Source organism: Balaenoptera ricei, chromosome 4 (genome assembly GCF_028023285.1).
Source record: "Balaenoptera ricei isolate mBalRic1 chromosome 4, mBalRic1.hap2, whole genome shotgun sequence".
Taxonomy (NCBI): domain Eukaryota; kingdom Metazoa; phylum Chordata; class Mammalia; order Artiodactyla; family Balaenopteridae; genus Balaenoptera; species Balaenoptera ricei.
Genome location: NC_082642.1, coordinates 64,846,963 through 64,865,059, shown reverse-complemented (window position 1 = coordinate 64,865,059; position 18,097 = coordinate 64,846,963). Strand labels below are relative to the sequence as shown.

At 41.1% G+C, this 18,097-nt stretch overlaps 1 protein-coding gene across 1 annotated transcript in view; it reads right to left on the bottom strand.

Annotated features, from left to right (window-relative positions):
* Positions 1-1,376: 1,376 nt before the first annotated feature.
* Positions 1,377-18,097, bottom strand: part of LRRIQ4 (leucine rich repeats and IQ motif containing 4) — a 24,132-nt gene continuing 7,411 nt past the window's right edge. Inside the window, exons 2-6 of the mRNA XM_059920499.1 lie at positions 17,381-17,459; positions 14,062-15,112; positions 7,909-8,047; positions 6,681-6,877; positions 1,377-1,714 (exon numbers count right to left, since the gene is read on the bottom strand). Coding sequence (XP_059776482.1) covers positions 1,562-1,714; positions 6,681-6,877; positions 7,909-8,047; positions 14,062-15,081 — 1,509 coding nt within the window. The 5' untranslated portion in view covers positions 15,082-15,112; positions 17,381-17,459 and the 3' untranslated portion in view covers positions 1,377-1,561. The remainder of the gene's footprint in view (positions 1,715-6,680; positions 6,878-7,908; positions 8,048-14,061; positions 15,113-17,380; positions 17,460-18,097) is intronic.

The following is an 18,097-nucleotide window of genomic DNA, read 5'->3' as shown; positions in this document are numbered from 1 at the left end:
ATTTGAAATCAATACCACTCTAAAAGAAAAAGTCCTCATGGGAATTCCCTGGCAGTCCAGTGGTTACGACTCGCTGCTTTCACTGCTGTTGGCCTGGGTCCAATCCCTGGTCAGGAAACCCACAAGCCATACAGTGTGGCCAAAAAAAAAAAAAAAAAAAAGGAAAAGTCATCAGGGTGAGGAGATCTTGAGTGGTATAAATGGAGATGTTTTAGGTAATGATTCTTCACTTCTTTGGGCATTCCCATGAATTCCATGAACACCTGTGCTCATGCAAAAACCTATGAACAAATGTTCACAGCAGCTTTATTCATACTAGCCAAAAACTGGAAACAGAGCAACACACTTCAAAGGGTGAATGGTGAAACAAACTATGCAATACTGCTCAGCAACCAGAAAGGAATGAACTATTGATACATGCACTACTTGGATGGACTGGAAGTGAATTATACAGAATAAAAAGGCCAGTCCCCAGGCTTCCCTGGTGGCGCAGTGGTTGAGAATCTGCCTGCCAATGCAGGGGACACAGGTTCGAGCCCTGGTCTGGGAAAATCCCACATGCCGCGGAGCAACTAGGCCCGTGAGCCACAACTACTGAGCCTGCGCATCTGGAGCCTGTGCTCCGCAACAAGAGAGGCCGCGATAGTGAGAGGCCCGCGCACCGCGATGAAGAGTAGCCCCCACTTGCCGCAACTAGAGAAAGCCCTCGCACAGAAACGAAGATCTAACACAGCCATAAATTAATTAATTAATTAATTTTTAAAAAATAGTAAGGTTATGATGCTGGTATATAGTATTAAAAAAAAAAAGGCCAGTCCCCAAATGTTACATACTATGTGATTCCATTTACATGATCTTCTCGAAATAACAAAATTACATGGTAGGGATTGGAAGAGGGGTAGGTGGTAGGTGTGACTAAAAGCAATAGCACAAGGGAGATTGGCGGTGATAGAACGATGCTGTATCTTGATTGTGGTGGTGGCTTCACAAAAGCTACATGTAAGAAAATTGCATTGGACTACACACACTCGCACACACACACACACACACACACACACACACATGCACACACACAAAAGTGCATGTATAAGTGATGGAATCTGAATAAGCTCTGTGGCTGGTAGTGATGTCCATTTTCTGGTTTTGTTACTGTACTATAGTTATGTAGGATGTCAACACTGAGGGAGGGTGAAGGGTGCATGGACCTCCCTGTACATTTCTTTGCAACTTCCTGTGAATTATTTCATAATTAAAAGTTTTAAAAGTAGACATGATAGTACAGTGAACCTCCATATACCTATCACATGCTTCTACAATTACCAATTTTTGGCAAATCTTGTTTCATTTGGATCCTCCACACTTACCTCTCCCTGATATTATTCTGAAGCAATTCCCAGGCATCATAGCATTTTTATCCATCAACATTTCAGTAAAAGAACCTTTATTTTTATAAATAACCATAACTCTGTGAATAATTTTTGTGTGGTAGGCATCTAATTCCTAGAGATTTTGCCCTCTTAATCCATCAGGGTTCATTACCTCAATTCATACATTTATAGAATTATTTCTTATTTTTCTTTACAGATTTTCCTTTTACATCCTTCTTTCCTTTCTTATCTTTTGGAGAATTCCTTCCCTTCTTTTGCAATTTCAGCAGGTCTTCAAATTTCCCAAATCCTTTGCGTACCATTATTCCACGCCACCATGCCTGAATCTGAAAACAAGAACAGTATCAGCTGGTATCACAATGGACTGGGGATGGTTACAGCTCTTTGTTCTGGTATGTAGTTTTCAAGATGTGGAGAATGGAATGTCACTAGAACTCTGAACCTTATTTTCTCTCTTTCTCAACTGGCCAGTCATCCAGGCAAAGCATTTTTCAAGTATTTGGTGTTTTGTGTGCCAGGCACTGTTCTAGACATTTGGGAAACAGCAGTTAAATACCAAAGTCACTGGCTCTGTGGAGCTCACATCCCAGGGAGGGGAACAGACAATAAACAATAAACACATGACTGTATAATCTGACAGATGGCGGAGGTGACAGTGCACAGCAAGGGGAATGGGTATGCCTGTGCCCTGCCTTCCTCTTGTTCCCGGACTACCTGCGCTCCTACCTACAGGCAGCCCTTACTTGTTCTTGAGATCCTATTCCTTTGCACCTACTCAGGAAATCTCTTCTCTAGTAGACAATTCGAACCTGCCAGTGGCTCCCCGTTTCTCTCAGAATAAAAACTCAAGTCCTGGCCTCTCACCTTCTGAGATGGCCCACACTCTGTCTGTGGAGTGTGATTCTCCCAAGGTCATTTTCACCTTTTGAGATGGACGGCATTCTGTCTATGGAATGTGTATCTCTCTAAATAAATCCACGTCTTAAACAAAAACAAACAAACAAATCCCCCCACAAAACTCAGGGCCTTGCAATGGCTTACAAAGCCCTATCCGATCTGTCCCTCCCTCCTGATCTCTTAACTCTCTCGTCCTTGCTCACTTGCTCCAGCAATGCAGGCCTCTTCACTGCTCAGACACACGCAGGCACTGCTCCAGCTCAGGGCCTTTGCCTTTACTGCTTGCTCTGCCTGGAACACTCTTCCTAATATTCAGATGGTTCACCCCTCCACTTCTTCAAGAATTTGCTCAATTGTCATTGCTATGGACTGAATTGTGTCCCCTGCTCCCGCAATTCATATGTTGAAAAGCCTTAATTCCCAATGTGGTGGTATTTGGAGATTGGGCCTTAGAAGGTAATGAGGGTGAGGCTCTCATGATGGAATCAGTGCTCTTATAAGAAGAGACATCAGAAAGCTTGCTCTTTCTCTGTCACGTGAGGACACGGTGAGAAGGCAGCCGTCTGCAAGGCAGGAAGGGAGCTCTCACCAGAAACTGACCATGCTGGCACCATGGACCATCCCGGACTTCTAGCCTCCAGAACTGTGAGAAAATAAGTTTCTGTTGTTCAAGCCACCCAAGCTATGATATATTGTAATGGTTGCCTGAGCTAAGACAGTCATTTTCCCAATGAGGCCTACCCTGACCATCTCATTAAATTGAAACCCCTATAAATCTGAAAAAAAAAAAAGATACAAATGAACTTATTTACAAAACAGAAAGAGACTCACAGACTTAGAAAACAAATTTATGGTTACCAGGGGGAAGGGTGGCAGGGGAGGGATAGATTGGGAGCTTGGGATTGACATGTACACACTACTATGTTTAAAATGGATAACCAACAAGGACCTACTGTATAGCACAGGGAACTCTGCTCAATATTCTGTAATAACCTAAATGGGAAAAGAATTTGAAAAAGAACAGATACATGTATATGTATAACTGAATCACTTTGCTGTAGACGCGAAACTAACACAACATTGTTAATCAACTATGCTCCAATATAAAATAAAAATTTAAAAAAAAAGCGCTAACTGAAGTAATATCAGATGAAAGAACAGAGATTAAATATAGTAAGTGGCTACTTTAGTAGTCCAGTAGGATGGAACAGCAGTCTGAACTCTGCCAGTTTTTCCTGCCTAAATAAATGTTTGGACCAAAAAAAAAAATTGAAACCCCTATAACACACACTCACACACACACTACTTCTGGCAATCTCAGTTCCCCTTAGCTTGAGTTTTTTCCAATACCAATTAATCACTTTCTAACATAGTATACAATTTTATGTTTTATATTTCATGTTCTTATTCCTGTCACACTAGGCTTTAAGCAATATGAGGACAGAACTATTTGTCCATTTTGTTCAGGGAATGTATTTCCAGTGCCTGGTACATAGTAGCAGCTCAGTAAATAGTTGTTGAACGAATGCGTGAATGAGGTGGGTGGAGGTATGCTGTTTTATAGAAGGTGGATGAAGGGCAGATGTGTGGATATTTGAGCAGAGGCTGAACTAAGTGAGGGCCGGTCTCATCCACATCTGGGGGAAGCACCTCTGGGCAGAGGCAGGAGCCAGTGTTAAGGCTCTGAAGCAGGAGCACGCATGGGCCTTGAAAAAACACCAAGGACCCCATTTGTGACTGAAGTAAAGTGAAAATGGGAAGGATGAGATGCAGGGTGGAAGCAGCAGATCAGTTAAGGTGGTGATTTTCCAGGAGAACAGTATTGCCCAGGAGGGGGATTCTGGAAATTTACGAGGCTTTTTGTGTGCTAAGATTTAACAGACCTCTATTTTGTGACATGCACCCTGGTCCACAAAGACTTTCCAAGAGTGTGCAGGCTTAGATAGGTTGGAAGCAACTCATTTCCAGAGCTTTAACTTCCATCCGTACCCCTCGCTGAAATGTATCTGCCAAGGAACACAACTGCTGACCCTCTAGTTGTAGCTGCCCCTTCACAACTGCCCCTCTGGCAGTCTCTCATCTACCTGAATCTGACCAGGGGGGGTTGCCCTGGACTCCAAAAACCTCTGGGACACCAAAAAAAGAGATAATTAAAAATAGTAGGACTTCCCTGGTGGCGCAGTGGTTAAGAATCCGCCTGCCAATGCAGGGGACACAGGTTCGAGCCCTGGTCTGAGAAGATCCCACATGTGGTGGAGCAACTAAGCCTGTGAGCCACAACTACTGAACCTGTGCTCTAAGCCCGCGAGCCACAACAACTGAGCCCCTGTGCTGCAACTACTGAAGCCTCTGCGCCTAGAGCCTGTGCTCCGCAACAAGAGAAGTCACCGCAATGAGAAGCCAGCGCACCTGTGACGAAGAGTAGCCCCTGCTTGCCGCAACTAGAGAAAGCCCGCGTGCAGCAACGAAGACCCAATGCAGCCAAAAATAAATAAATGTATTAAAAAAATAATAATATTGATGTTGGCTCTACAGGCTGGGTAACCAATCCTTTTGTAAGTCAGGTGGTTTCCAGCTCTTTGCCTTCAAGAAAATTGAAGTTAATTTGTCAGCTTAGAGCCTGCTATCTATTTTTTGGGATATATCTGGAAGAAGTTCAGAGATATGTGAGGCCCTGTCACTTAAAACAAAACGATATAGGCAAAAAAAACCACTTTTTCCATTCTTGTCAACTTAAGAATTTAAACAAAGTTTCTCATTTGTAAAATAAAAAATAGGAATGGAACTGATGCCAAACTTTATCTCATTCTAGCAATAATTAATATTTATGCAATGATATATAAACTATGTGAAAAAGTCTTTCCAAAAATCCTGTAAGTCAAATAATTAAATATCAAAATTTATAATAGATTTTATATTATTTTGGTCAATTTTATACTACTACTAATTGCACTAAGACTCAATCCAGAACATTACAACACTGTGATCATAGAAAAAAATTTTAATTTAAAATTTTAATTTATATAAATATTTTTGTAGCCTAGAAGTATGAGGTGATCTGTAAATGACATACACACACACACTAAGGTTAATTCTGAGGGGAAAGTGGAATGGAAATACACGTTCAAGAAGAAAAAGAAATGACATAAAATTTTGACATGTAAGATAAGAACTTGTTTAAGTATTTTGTAAATTGATGTTTACTGACATATCAAATCATAATGGTACTTAGATTCAATTGGATACATTTAAAATACTCATCTAAAACTCTATTTTAAGATGTCAGTATGTAAAATTCACTGGAAAGTAAATCCTTTGCAATGATTTAAACTTAGTGGCAAAAAAGGTTAAATATCAATTTTAAAATGTGCAAGAGGGTGCATGGCTTTTCAAAATGCTTTTAGGAAGTATCCCCCAAATATTATTTTCATTCTTCCAGTGTAGTCATTCCTGAGTATATACATATTAAAATTAATATTTTAATATAAACTTTTTGCCTTTATGTTGCAGCTCGGGCATTATTTTGATTTATTAAAATTATGTTTGTGGTAGCTTATATTATCTATGAGTTTAATTTCAGAAGCGTAAAGGAGGTATCACACAATATTTACCAGGAAAGGGAGGATGTTAGGTCTGATATGATTGAGGGCCATTGATAAAGGGTCTTACAGACCAAAGACTAACTCTTATTTCAGGTAAAATGGAGAGTTGCCCACTTCAGCAGAGGCATGGCAAGATCTGACCTAGGTTTTAACAGCGTAGGTCTGACTGCTGAGTGGAAGATGTATCACAGGGGAAGCAGGTGAGGAAGTAGGGACACTAGTTGGAGGGCTAATGCAGTCATCTGGGTGTGAGATGATGGGGGTTTGGACCAGTTGAATGAAGAATACTGAATACTGACTGAAGTGGACACATTCCTGGGCTGTCTGGGGTATCCTTATGTTTCCATGGGCTTGGTGGGCAAGGAGAGTGAGAAGGATCTTAGCCCTTTGATGCTAAGTTAGGGGCAGAGCAGAACTCTGGTCTCTAGACCTCTGATCCATAAATGTTTTCCTTTCTAATTTTTCAGCCTCATCTTACTGACTTTGTTAACATAAGCTTTTCACTCCAGTGAATAGTCCAACAGTTTTAGATAGTTTGGGAATTTGAAGTTTTGGTTTCTTTTGCCTATTTGTCGGCTTCTCATCTGACAAAGAGAAAAGGAACAGAAAAGACAAAAAATGCTAGGATGATGTTAAAAACTCTCTCGCTTAGCCCCGGGGATATAAAAGTAAGTAAGAATCTCTAGTCTCAAGGTATAGATGTGTACAGAGCAGCCTCATAAATCTATAGTTTAACACTAATCCCACTCCAAGCAACTGTGAATATGTTATACAAAATTTTTGCTGATTTTACCTTTGTTGCCATTGTCTTCATATTTCTTCTCTCTTTAAGGTACGCCCATACAGCCTCAGTGCCTTCGGCACACACTATCATTGGGGGTTCTTCCATGGGATTGCCCATCAGTGTCAGAACTTTTAGATTCACTAGACTATCCAGATTCTCTGGAAGATGGGTGATCAAGTTGTCCTCGAGCCGTAATTCTTTCAAAGCTGTAATGATTTTTTAAAAATAATGAGTTTGTCTTAAAAACAAGCAAAATTAAAGCATGCATTCTTTAGTCCAATCACTTTGAAGTGTTAGTTTCCTCCTATGCCATGTAACAAAAGATGGCACATTTAATGAGGCAAACCAAGTTCTCTTTTTTATAACAACTCAAACTTGTTGGAGCCAGTGTAAATCAGTGTTAGAGACAGGAAACTAGTAAATACTAAAAAATGTTGAGAAAGTTCCATTCCTCCAGGGATCAAAGAGAGGATAAAAATGCATGGTCAGGGGCATGACTAAGGAGTACCACATACCCACCCCTGCAGCTACTCTTTGAATTATGTCCTACGGGTATGGGCAGGCAACAGCTTCCACTCATATTCCTTCATCCTCCTTTCATTAAAGAATAAGTCATAGCTTGAAAACACATCTATAAACTTGAAGATTCAGCACATTATGGCAAAAAAAAAGTTTTTATTTGGTTCCAGTAGGATCTCAGCAAAAGCCTGTTCAGTGAATGGATGGATTTACAAATAGTGGTTTAGCCTAGTGGAAAATGTTTGCATGTTCAAATATGAATCATATATGATTTTTCATGTCAATCATGTAGCTCCAAAAGTCTCCTCTTGCTAATTTCATTACTCTGGGTCAATCCTTTTCCTTTTATTCAAGTGACGTATTGACCTAATGCAAATTTAATACAGGACCCCCAACTCCAAATTCTGGCAGATAGTAGGTATTCAGTAAATTCTTGTTCATGGCATAATGACTATATGGATGAATGCTAACTTTCTTAGCAGTTGCTATTTTCTTTTCAATTCTTAATAAACAATCTAATTGCCTTTGTGAGGCTCTTAGCTGTACTAATCTGGCACCTGGCCTTCCCCACACCACTAGGAAGCTCTGCAAGGAGATGATGGGGTAGGTCTAAGCTCTCATCACTGAGATTGATCTTTAGTAGGGCAAGGAAGCCTTCAATCATGGGAAATGCTGGCCTCAAACTCCACTGGGCTGTGGATCTACAAAGATTCCTCACCTTGTGCTTGGCAAATGGCATCTGGAAGTTGCTTAATCAGATTGCAGCGGCAATCAAGAATTTCCAAGTTGGGCATTGATCCCAAGGATACAGGCAGGTACTTGAGATAATTGTTCTCTACATACAGCTCTTTAAGACTCTGAAATAACATGAGAGTATACCATAATGATCCTTACATTGATAAAAGAATTATGGTAACCAGAATGACCTGTGAGTTCCCATGTTCTTTCTTTCTTTTTTTTCTTTTAATATTTATTTACTTAGGCTGTTCCGGGTCTTAGTTGCTGCATGCGGACTCCTAGTTTCAGCATGCATGCAGGAGCTAGTTCCCCGACCAGGGATCGAACCTGGGCTCCCTGCATTGGGAGTGCAGAGTCTTACCCACTGGACCACCAGGGAAGTCCCTCCATGTTCTTTCAATGGGGATATTATGCATTGGGATAAAGGGAAAAACACATTTAAAGAATCATCATAAAAAACTACAATTATTTTTGAGTTAAGCCATCAGTTGCGGTTCCCATGTATGCAGGGAAAAGAGAACATGGGAATCTAGTGTTTATTTGTTTCACGATAACTTTATGGAAAAACAGTTTGGATCATTTAACTACAAATATCATTTGCTCCCTTTCAACAGCTAATTCTCTGTGGCAGTTGCTACAGAACTGCAATTGTCACAAACATCAATCCAACATTGGCCAAGTGGATGTAGCCAAAATGTACAGAGAATAGGTTAACTATTTTCAGACTCACTGGGCAAGATTTTAATGTTTGCATTTCACCCTAAGATTTTGGAGAGTGTGGCGTGACATGTACAAGGAGCAAGTTGATGAAAGGAGTTCTATGAACACAGGGCAAAGGAATAGAGAATTAGGAACAGGTGAAAAGTACCTGTTCTGTACATGCCATTGCTCAGTTCCATGACTGGGAGTTATGTAGTGGCTTACACCTACTTTATCATTATTAAAGTGTAGCACCAGGAACATGAAAAAAAATTCTTTAAAGTACACATGCATAAAGACACTCTGGTATGGCTACTTTGAATGATGTCATCTTGTTGCTTTGCTAGGATTTAGCATAGTGCTGTGGACCCATCTTCAGCATGAACCTGGTGCAATAGTTAAGTACACCATGATATGCCTTCCACCATACAGGGAGGGAAATCACACTGTCCCATCCAAAATGCAGACTCCCAGCCATGTCATCTGTATGATACCTTAACTTCAAAATAGTATAATTTTCAGAGAATATTTTTAAAAAGTGGAAATTAATTGGAAAGTGGTATGGCTCAGTTTCTGCAAATAAAACATGCCAAACCACACAGTAGAAACAAGTATGGCTTGACATATCCAAGAGCAATTACAATAAAATGTTCTTGGAGTATGCATCCCAGGGCTGTTCAGGAAGACAGTGGAAACCTCAAGGTGTAACAGTGACTGCTTGCTGGGAGCTAGGGATCTTGTATGGATGATTCCACATGCAACCTGTGAGAACAACACCATGTCTTCTCAATATCAACCAATTTAAGGAATCAGGGCATGTAATTCTTTGCCTGCTCGTTTGGGGAGGCTTACCTGTAGATTCCTAATGCATTCTGGCATATGGGTAAGCTTGGCTCCCTGATCTTGGCCAATGTATAATTTCTCTAAAGACTCTAAAGAAAGGATTTCTTCTGGAAAGGAAGAAAACTGATTTCCAGTTAGTCCAAGAATCTTCAGTTTTGAAAGTAAACCAAAGTCTGAAGGTAACTGGAAGTATTCCAAAAAGATAAGTTTCAGGTCAAGATTATTTTTAACAGTAAGAAAATAAATTGGGCTTTTAGTTTTGAGGCAGAATGTTTAAAAAATAAGTAGAGCAATTTAGCATCTCCTACTGATGAAAAGTTAGCTCATATGTTTGCATATATAGTATTTATACTCATAGATCTAAAGTCTGGAGTTCTACTTTTCCCCCAGCCTCTCTGCTCTTTACTTTTATGCACCGGATAAAATTAGAGCAATTTTTAACCGACTTTATTGCAAAATTTTAAGCTGTAGTGTATCAAATGCTTGACACTACTGAAAGAAAAAGTACTAAGCTTATTAGTGTAATATTGCAACTATAATATTCATAATTAATTCTGTTATTGGAACTGATCAATTAGTGACATGACTCTCTCTCACCCTTAAAGGCTTTAGCTCAGCAATTCTGAAACTTTAGTTAAAATCTCAGGTGGAAGGAAACAATGAATTACAATTGTATCTTCTGCCCTCCAGTAAATCCCAAGGCTATCTGTCCTGGTATTAGGCAGGCATTTCACAGACTCCCACTCCCAGACTTTCAGAGTTGGAAGGCCTTAAAAAGGTCTCTCTATTCTAACCCTCTAATATGGTGGTTGAATATGTTCCATAGCTAGCCATCCAGCCCATATTTAAACACCACCTCCTGGGATGAAAAGCTCATTGGATGAAGACCACTACTTATCAAATTTCCTTCTCCTGTCAAGCCAAAATCTGTGTCACTAATACATCCACCTACTGGCCTCTTTCTGGCCCTCTGGAACCACATGGAAAAATCTCATTCTTAAAATATGTGACACAATCACCCTATTGATTATGTTACAGAAATGCCTATTTTCTTGTAGGAAAAAAGGCCCAACTCTGTGTCTTAATAGCTTCTTAACTCATTTTGAAATATAGTTCCCTTATCTGGTTTTATTCCTCACTGGGAAATCCTTCCTCACAGGTCCCTGCTTCAGTCTTTGGGCTTTCCTCCCACCCATTCCCTAATCTGCCACTCTACTTTTCATGAGAATGGTTAATAGAGTTTGGCTCAGCCCAATCTCTCTCTAGATGGGTGGAATAGGTAAATAATTAGTGAATAGATTATCTCTATAGTGGGCTTTCTTTTGACCTACAGGCAAAAGTCTCATACACTTGGAATCTGCCATAAGACATTTGTCTCTTTATTGTGTAGTGTGAGGGTTCATTTTCTTAAAAAGTTATAAACTGTTTACAGTTTTACTTATTTATTAACATTAAAAAAAGAAAACTCAGAACAAGTCAACCTCCAGAGAAACTGATGTTTAAGCTTTCCTTCTCGGCTATTTCAAAATTCTTCGTTAGGCCCTTAGATCCCTTCAATGGGAAGCATCTGCATTCAGTGCAGGCCAAAATAATGGGGAAAGAGTTTTCAATCTAACCACTTCATTATAACCTAGTCATTTCACTCTTATTGCTGTTTACTTAGTTCATAGGTTTAGCTTTTCTTTTTCAAAAGCCCACTGAATTTTAAAGATTTTTTTCCCCAGGATATTTAAGATCTAATAGTTAATCCCATCGTAGTCATATTAAAGTATAGTGTAAGTAAATTTGGATGTACAGAAAACCTGCAGAGCGTCAAATGAGAACAATTATTGCTGACACTATAATTGAGCTGTAGCCATTCTGAGGTTGAATTTTCCCCCTTAATAGTGTGAATGAAAAATGTTACCAGCCAAATCAGTAAACAAAAGATGTTGCAGCCACCTGACAGTGAGCCCTGAGGGAACTCAGGATGGAGACAAATGGGCTGCCCACTCCCAAGCCCTCAGCCACCGCAGTCAACCTCCCTGGTGCACCCTGAGGAGACTCAGGATGGGAAAGCACAGGATGCTGGCCCTAGATAGCTGAGGCGCATATCAAAGGAATGATTTCAGTGAGCCCAGACTCTTGCATCTTCCCATACACAGAAAAGCGCTAAATTCCTTAACTTGAGAATTTGGTTTTCTTTAATTAACAGTAATCTTTTGAAGTTCCGACTACCTAGACTTTGTTGCAAAAAGTCCTGTATATCTCCGCTCCTCCCTTCCGTCTGTGGAGCAGTCCCTCTGAGCTATCTGAGAGGCTGCGTCCCCCGCTTAAGTCCTCAGTTTTGTCCACCAAATAAGACATAATTCTCAACTTTTGGGTTGTCCATCTTTTTTCAGTCAACAATAGAAATGTACCATACAAATAAAATCCATCTAGATACACACTGAAAGTTAGCTACTTTTGCCTCCATCTAGGCAAGAAAAAGCTACTGGCCAGGCTTCTAGCGCCAGAAGCCCATGAGGTAAATTTTGGGGTGTGAGAGATAAGGAGTTGGCTTAAGGGCAACGTGTCATTATGGAGAGAGATGCATTGGGAGGTTGCTGGAGGCATAATAGGAAATTGAAAAAGGAAGGCGAAAACCGCAGAAATACCATCATAAGAACTGAAGAATAATAAGCACTGGTACATGGAGATTTTCACGTTCAACATAATAACATTGAACGTGTTCACATTTCGGTGCAGTTTGACTTGCAGTAAAACTTGGTATTGGGTGAGGCTAATCTTTGTTAAGGAGCCATCTGTGTGTGATTCCCTCCTCCACCCTGATTTCTTAAAATGTCTCACAGGAAAGGATTAGGTATCACTCATGACTCAATAGGATTTAAGTGAACTTCCCAAGGGCGCCTTATATTTTGAGCCTTTCACTCCAACTGTGGAATGACAGACTTTGTTCACTATAAAAGGAATTTCTTACATGAGGTGCAGAAGAATTGGGAGATGGGCAGCGGGCTTCTCATAGAACCTCTAAAATCCTCCAAGGTGGGCTGCTACCTAAGTAGAGATTAAGTCCTAGATTCTCTTCCTAAATCTTAAAGTCATCATCAAAATATTTACTTCCTGAAAGGCAGTTTTGAAACTCTCTAGCAATGAGGAAAACCAAAAAAAAAACCAAAACCCCAAAGTTCTAGAAATTGAAAGTCTAGTAAAAGATTAAAAAAGAACAAAAAACAACTTTAAGGCTAGGACTTTTATAATGTACGAAGTACATGAGAGTGGTGTTCACGGCTAGGAAAAACAGACCTAATATTTGGTTACTGTTGTTGATTTCCAAACCTCCCTTTCTCTCTCTCTACAGTTGTCTTTTGCTTTTAACAGAACTCTGTTCTTTTAAATTTTCAAATATGAAAAAAAATAGAGATATATTCAATATCTTGTAATAACCTATAATGGAAAAGAATCTGAAAAAGAAACATATATACACAACTGAATCACTTTGCTGTACACCTGAAACTAACACAACATTGTAAATCAACTATACTTCAATAAAAACATAAAATAAAAAAAAGCATCTGTACCCGCCATCCAAACCTTTTGTTAATGAACAAAATGAAATACTGCAATTAAAATTGAGTTCTTATGATCCCATCCTCATCTCCTTGACTTCCTCCCTCTTCCAAGAGGCAGCCATTATTAGGAATTTTGTGAGTTTTTTTTCCAGTACATATTTTTATACTTTTATTACATATAAAAATATCCATAAAATGTGTTGTGTGTATGTAGTTTTGTGTAATTAAAGATTTATATGTGATATAATATTCTGCAGTTAGGTGTTTTACTTTTTAATAAACATCACAATTTTGAGATCTATCCACGTTGGCACGTATAACTCCAGTTCACTTAAATTATTGTGTAGTATTCCATTTTACAAATATACCGCAATTTACTTGCGAATTCCTCTACCCACTGACATTTAGATTATCTCCCATACGTCATGATTATCAGCAATGCTATGATGAACGTTTTTGAACACAGCACCCTGCATACATGTGGGAGAGTTTCTCTGGGGACAAACTGATTTTGCAGTTTCCCATGAATGGAACGTTAAGGCCTAAGGTTGTATGTGTCAGAGAACTCTGCTGTTTCAGGAAACCCCGTTAGGAGGTGGTCTTGTTAAGAACATGAACCCTGCAACCCAATGCTGTGGGCTGGCATCCTGACTCTCTCATGTACAGGTGTGTGGCCTTGACAAGTTAGTTAAGCTCCCCATGCCTCATTTTCCTCATAGATCATTGAGGATAATATCACCCACATCAAAAAGTTATTGTGAGGATTAAATGGGATAATATCAATACATGTAAAACATTTAGCCCAGTGACTGGCACATACATATTGTAAGTAAACATCAGCTACCATTTATGATCACTATTGCTATTCAGGGGGGAAAAGTAACATAAATGGTGACCCTGTTGGATACATCTGTTAACCCCGGATTTTCACTCATAAACTCAGTTTGAATTTCCTGATGTTTAGACACAGAACTACACCAATTTAGGGCCGGAAGGGCCCTTGGTGGGAGCATAGCGACAGCCAGGAAGGGAATCGGTACCTGGCATATTTTATTATCATCCAGCGCCAGGATTTCCAGGTTCTGCAGCTCACAGATCTGCAACGGACAGCGTTCCAGATAGTTCTGGCTGAGATCGAGGAAGCGCAGGTTAACCAGGCGTCGGAAGGGGCGGCGCAGCACCCGCAGGCCGGTGTTGTGCAGGTAGAGCAGGTGCAGCGAGGTCCACCTGCAAAGGAGGTGCGGCACCTTCTCCAGGCGGTTCCCGCTCAGCCCAATCTCCGTCACCTGCGAGAGCTCGGCCAGGGTGTGCGGGATGGAGTGGAGGCGATTGTGGGATAAATCCAGCACCGACAGCTTGGAACACTGGCACAGCGACTCCGGGAGAACAGGCAGGCTGTTGTACGCCACGTAGAACTTCTGCAGCTTCGTCAGGTTCCCAATCTCTTCTGGGATGACACTTAGCTTGTTCTCATCCAGGTCGACGACCTCCAGGTTGTAGAGACCACACAGCTCCAGAGGGAAAACTTCAAGTTGGTTTCGCTTCAGGTGGATCTCCCTCAGCTTGGTCTGGTTCACCATTTCCTTGGGCAGAGATTTCAGGTGGTTTCCCGCCAGTCCGAGCAGCTCGAGGTGGTGAAGGTGTTTACACACGAGGATGGGGATCTCCGCCAAGTCCGTGCGGTAGAGGCGGAGCTCACGCAACTTGCGCATGCCGCTGAGGACCCGAAGGGACGAGGCCGGGAGCGGGTTGTCGCTCAGGTCCAGGCCCTCCAGGTTGCTCAGCTTCCCCAGCTCGGGGCACAGATTCTTCAGCTTGTTCTTGTTCAGGTAGAGGATCCTGACGTTCCTTAAATGCTGAATATCCTTGGGGATTTCTGCAATCTGGTTGTTTTCCAGATGCACTTCCTCTAATTCTCGTAAGCCTAAAATCTCCGCTGGAATGGTAAGCAAGCTCTGATTAGAAGCGTCAATGAAAAATGTTCTATCAGAGACCTGTTGTGGATCATTTTTCTGATGAATTCTAGATGAATGTCCTGATTTTGTGCTGTCATTTGACATTATTCTGATGGAAAGTTCAAATATTCAAAATCTGAAATATTGTGAAAAGAAAGAAAAAAATATCAGTTTACCTGCCACCAGATTTGGTATCCTTAAGAGAAATAAACTTTAGTTGATTAAATTTAGTGCTCACTACGACACAACATAAAATGTAGGTTTTTGTGTTTCATGTTGGGAGAAGACTGCTCTTTCTCCTAACAGGTTGACTCATATTTTAAAAAAAAGGATTGTCTAATTTCAATTTTTAGAAATGCCTCTTTTGATTCTATTTTCAGGCTGGATGTGGAAGGTTGCAAAAGATCATTGCTCTTACCATAAACACCGAGAAAACATTAGGAAAAAAATAGTATTTTAAAATATTGCATTTGGGGGAGTTCCCTGGTGGCTTAGTGGTTAGGATTCCGGGCTTTCACTGTCGTGACCTGGGTTCAGTCCCTGGTCAGGGAACTGAGATCCCGCAAGCTGCGTGGCCAAGAAACGAAACAAAAATTGCATGTTTCCTTAAATCCCCCAGAGAGTTGTGGATGTAAAGAAGGCCAGTAGAATTAAATTCTAGAGATGGACTAGACGTTCCTAAATAAGGAGACCAGTGGGCACTTTCATGCCCGGTGGCATTTTCAAGTTTGGGGACTGGCGTGTGGAGAAGCAAGCCTGCCATAGGCACAGGCAAAGGAACTTCTGGGACGAGGAAAAGCCAGCCAAACTTTTAACAGCCATGTGTGAGCGGGCACGGTGGATTAGAATCCGTGAAATCGAGGGTAGTCATCAGTCAGATCCATTAAACTATAACTTGCTTAATAAATAGTACACTGTAACCTGCCTTCACTGATAAGCTCGCTTTAATTGTTTTTACAAAAACTTGCGTATCCTCCAAGCATCGCGTAGCCTAAACAATGCGTTACAAGACCCATTCACCACCCCTATAGATAATATCTCTGACGTAGGAGTCGTAAGGTGTTTGCCCGATTTGTTTTTCAGGAACTTGGAGTCAGCTCTGGTCCAGGTGGCTCTCCAGCCAGTTAAGACTGGTTGAGACTACTGACCCTGCATCTGGGCATGTACGAGTGTCTGATCGGTGACCATTTGCCGTCAAAGGGTCAAAAACTCCACCCTCAGAGGACGCTAATGTCACGGTATTCTGAACATGCGTCCCATGAAGAATCATGTAGCTTAGTTGTGCCTGCGCAGAACGATGATTACCTCACTTTTTTCTTATCTTTCCCCATGCTCCCCACACCTCAGGCCACCCTGCTTCTTTATCTCATAAATATCCTAAGCCCCTTGTCTTTGGGGAGGTGGATTTGTGACTTGTTCTTTTGTCTCCTCGCTTGGCTGCTTTGTGAATCAACCCTTTCTCTGCTGCAAACTTTCACATCTCAGTGTTTGGCTTGCTGTGTTCTCAGGCAAGTGAACCTGGTTGGTAGCATCAGGAGCTGAATGCAGAGCCAATTCTCCCCACCAGCTAGTTCACCCCTAATGGACTGGGGCTGACTCCGTGGCCTTAGGGAAAGTTGCAGGTGGGATGAAAAAGTAGAGAGAGATCCTCTTGTCTCATGGTCTTAGATCTCTAAGCCTGGCTGGGGGGAAGCATTTCAATCCTTAAGTAAGACATTTGAAATTGCAGTGAACGGAAATGAATTAAAGTTGCACCCAGAAAGAAATTAAAGGGACAGATAGATCATGTCCATGGGTTAGAACTCTCAATGGTAAGATGTCAGTAGTCCCCAAACCGATCTGTTGTTTCAGTGCAATCCCAATCAAAATCTCAGCAAGCTTTCTTTTTTCTTTTTGGTAGAAGTTCATATGCTGATTTTAAAATTTATATGAAAACGTAAAAGACTTGGAATTGCAAAAGACAATCTTGAATAATAACAAAAGTGGCAGACTTACACTACTAGATTGACAAATCTTACAAATCTAAGATGTTAATTTTGTACTGCAGAAGACTAAGCCCTTGGTTGTTAATACACACACACACACAGACACACACGCACATGCACAGCCTAAGGGGGGAGGCAGGGAAGACTATGACATGATGGTGGCCAGGTTGATTGTGGCCTCTCTGCACTTGCCTTTTAGGGTGGCGGCTTTCCTGCTGGAGGACTAGGCCTCCCATCCAGCACAGAGGCCCAGGCAAGATGGAGGGGGGTGAGTTTCCAGCCCCACACTTAATATTATTGCTTCTTGCAGCATAGCAGCATGGGGTTCAGATCCTTGTTGCTATATGCCTAGCCTCAAAAAGAGCTCTGGGATGGTGTTGTCCTCTGTTATTTAAAGAAAGGAGAAGATGGGGAATTACCTGGTGGTCCAGTGGTTAGGCCTAAGTGCTTTCACTGCCATGGGCCCGGGTTCGATCCCTGGTCGGGGAATCCCGCATGCTGTGTGGCCAAAAAAAAAAAAAAAAAAAAACCGGAGAAGATGTATCATGGATTAAATTATGTCTAGAACTAGTTGTCTCCAACATCTTTGTCCTTATCTAATACTGTTCAGTCCTGTAGGATAAGATCTCATTTCCTAAATACAGATGACTGACAATGCTGACAGCTCCTAGGCAATCAACAGTATCCAGACTGAGGTGATAATATAAATAAAATAGAAATAGAGAACACCAAGGACACTTAGTTATGTGCTCTAGGTTTTACTTAACCAATTTAATCCTCACAAGAATTCTAAGGAGGCACCATTACAATCCCTGTTTCACAGGTAAAGAAAGTAAATAACTAAAAGGGCTCTTCTCAGGACATAGTAGGAAGCAGGAGCAGAGCATTATGACCTAACCTCACCTCCTCACCTAGGTTTTTAACGTCATTTGTTCACGAGAAGCCTGGTTTTTTGTTGTTTTTTTTTAAATTGTGGTACATTTCTTATTTATTTATTTATTTATTTATTTTGGCTGTGTTGGGTCTTCGTTTCTGTGCGAGGGCTTTCTCTAGTTGCGGCAAGCGGGGGCCACTCTTCATCGCGGTGCGCGGGCCTCTCACTATCGCGGCCTCTCTTGTTGCGGAGCACAGGCTCC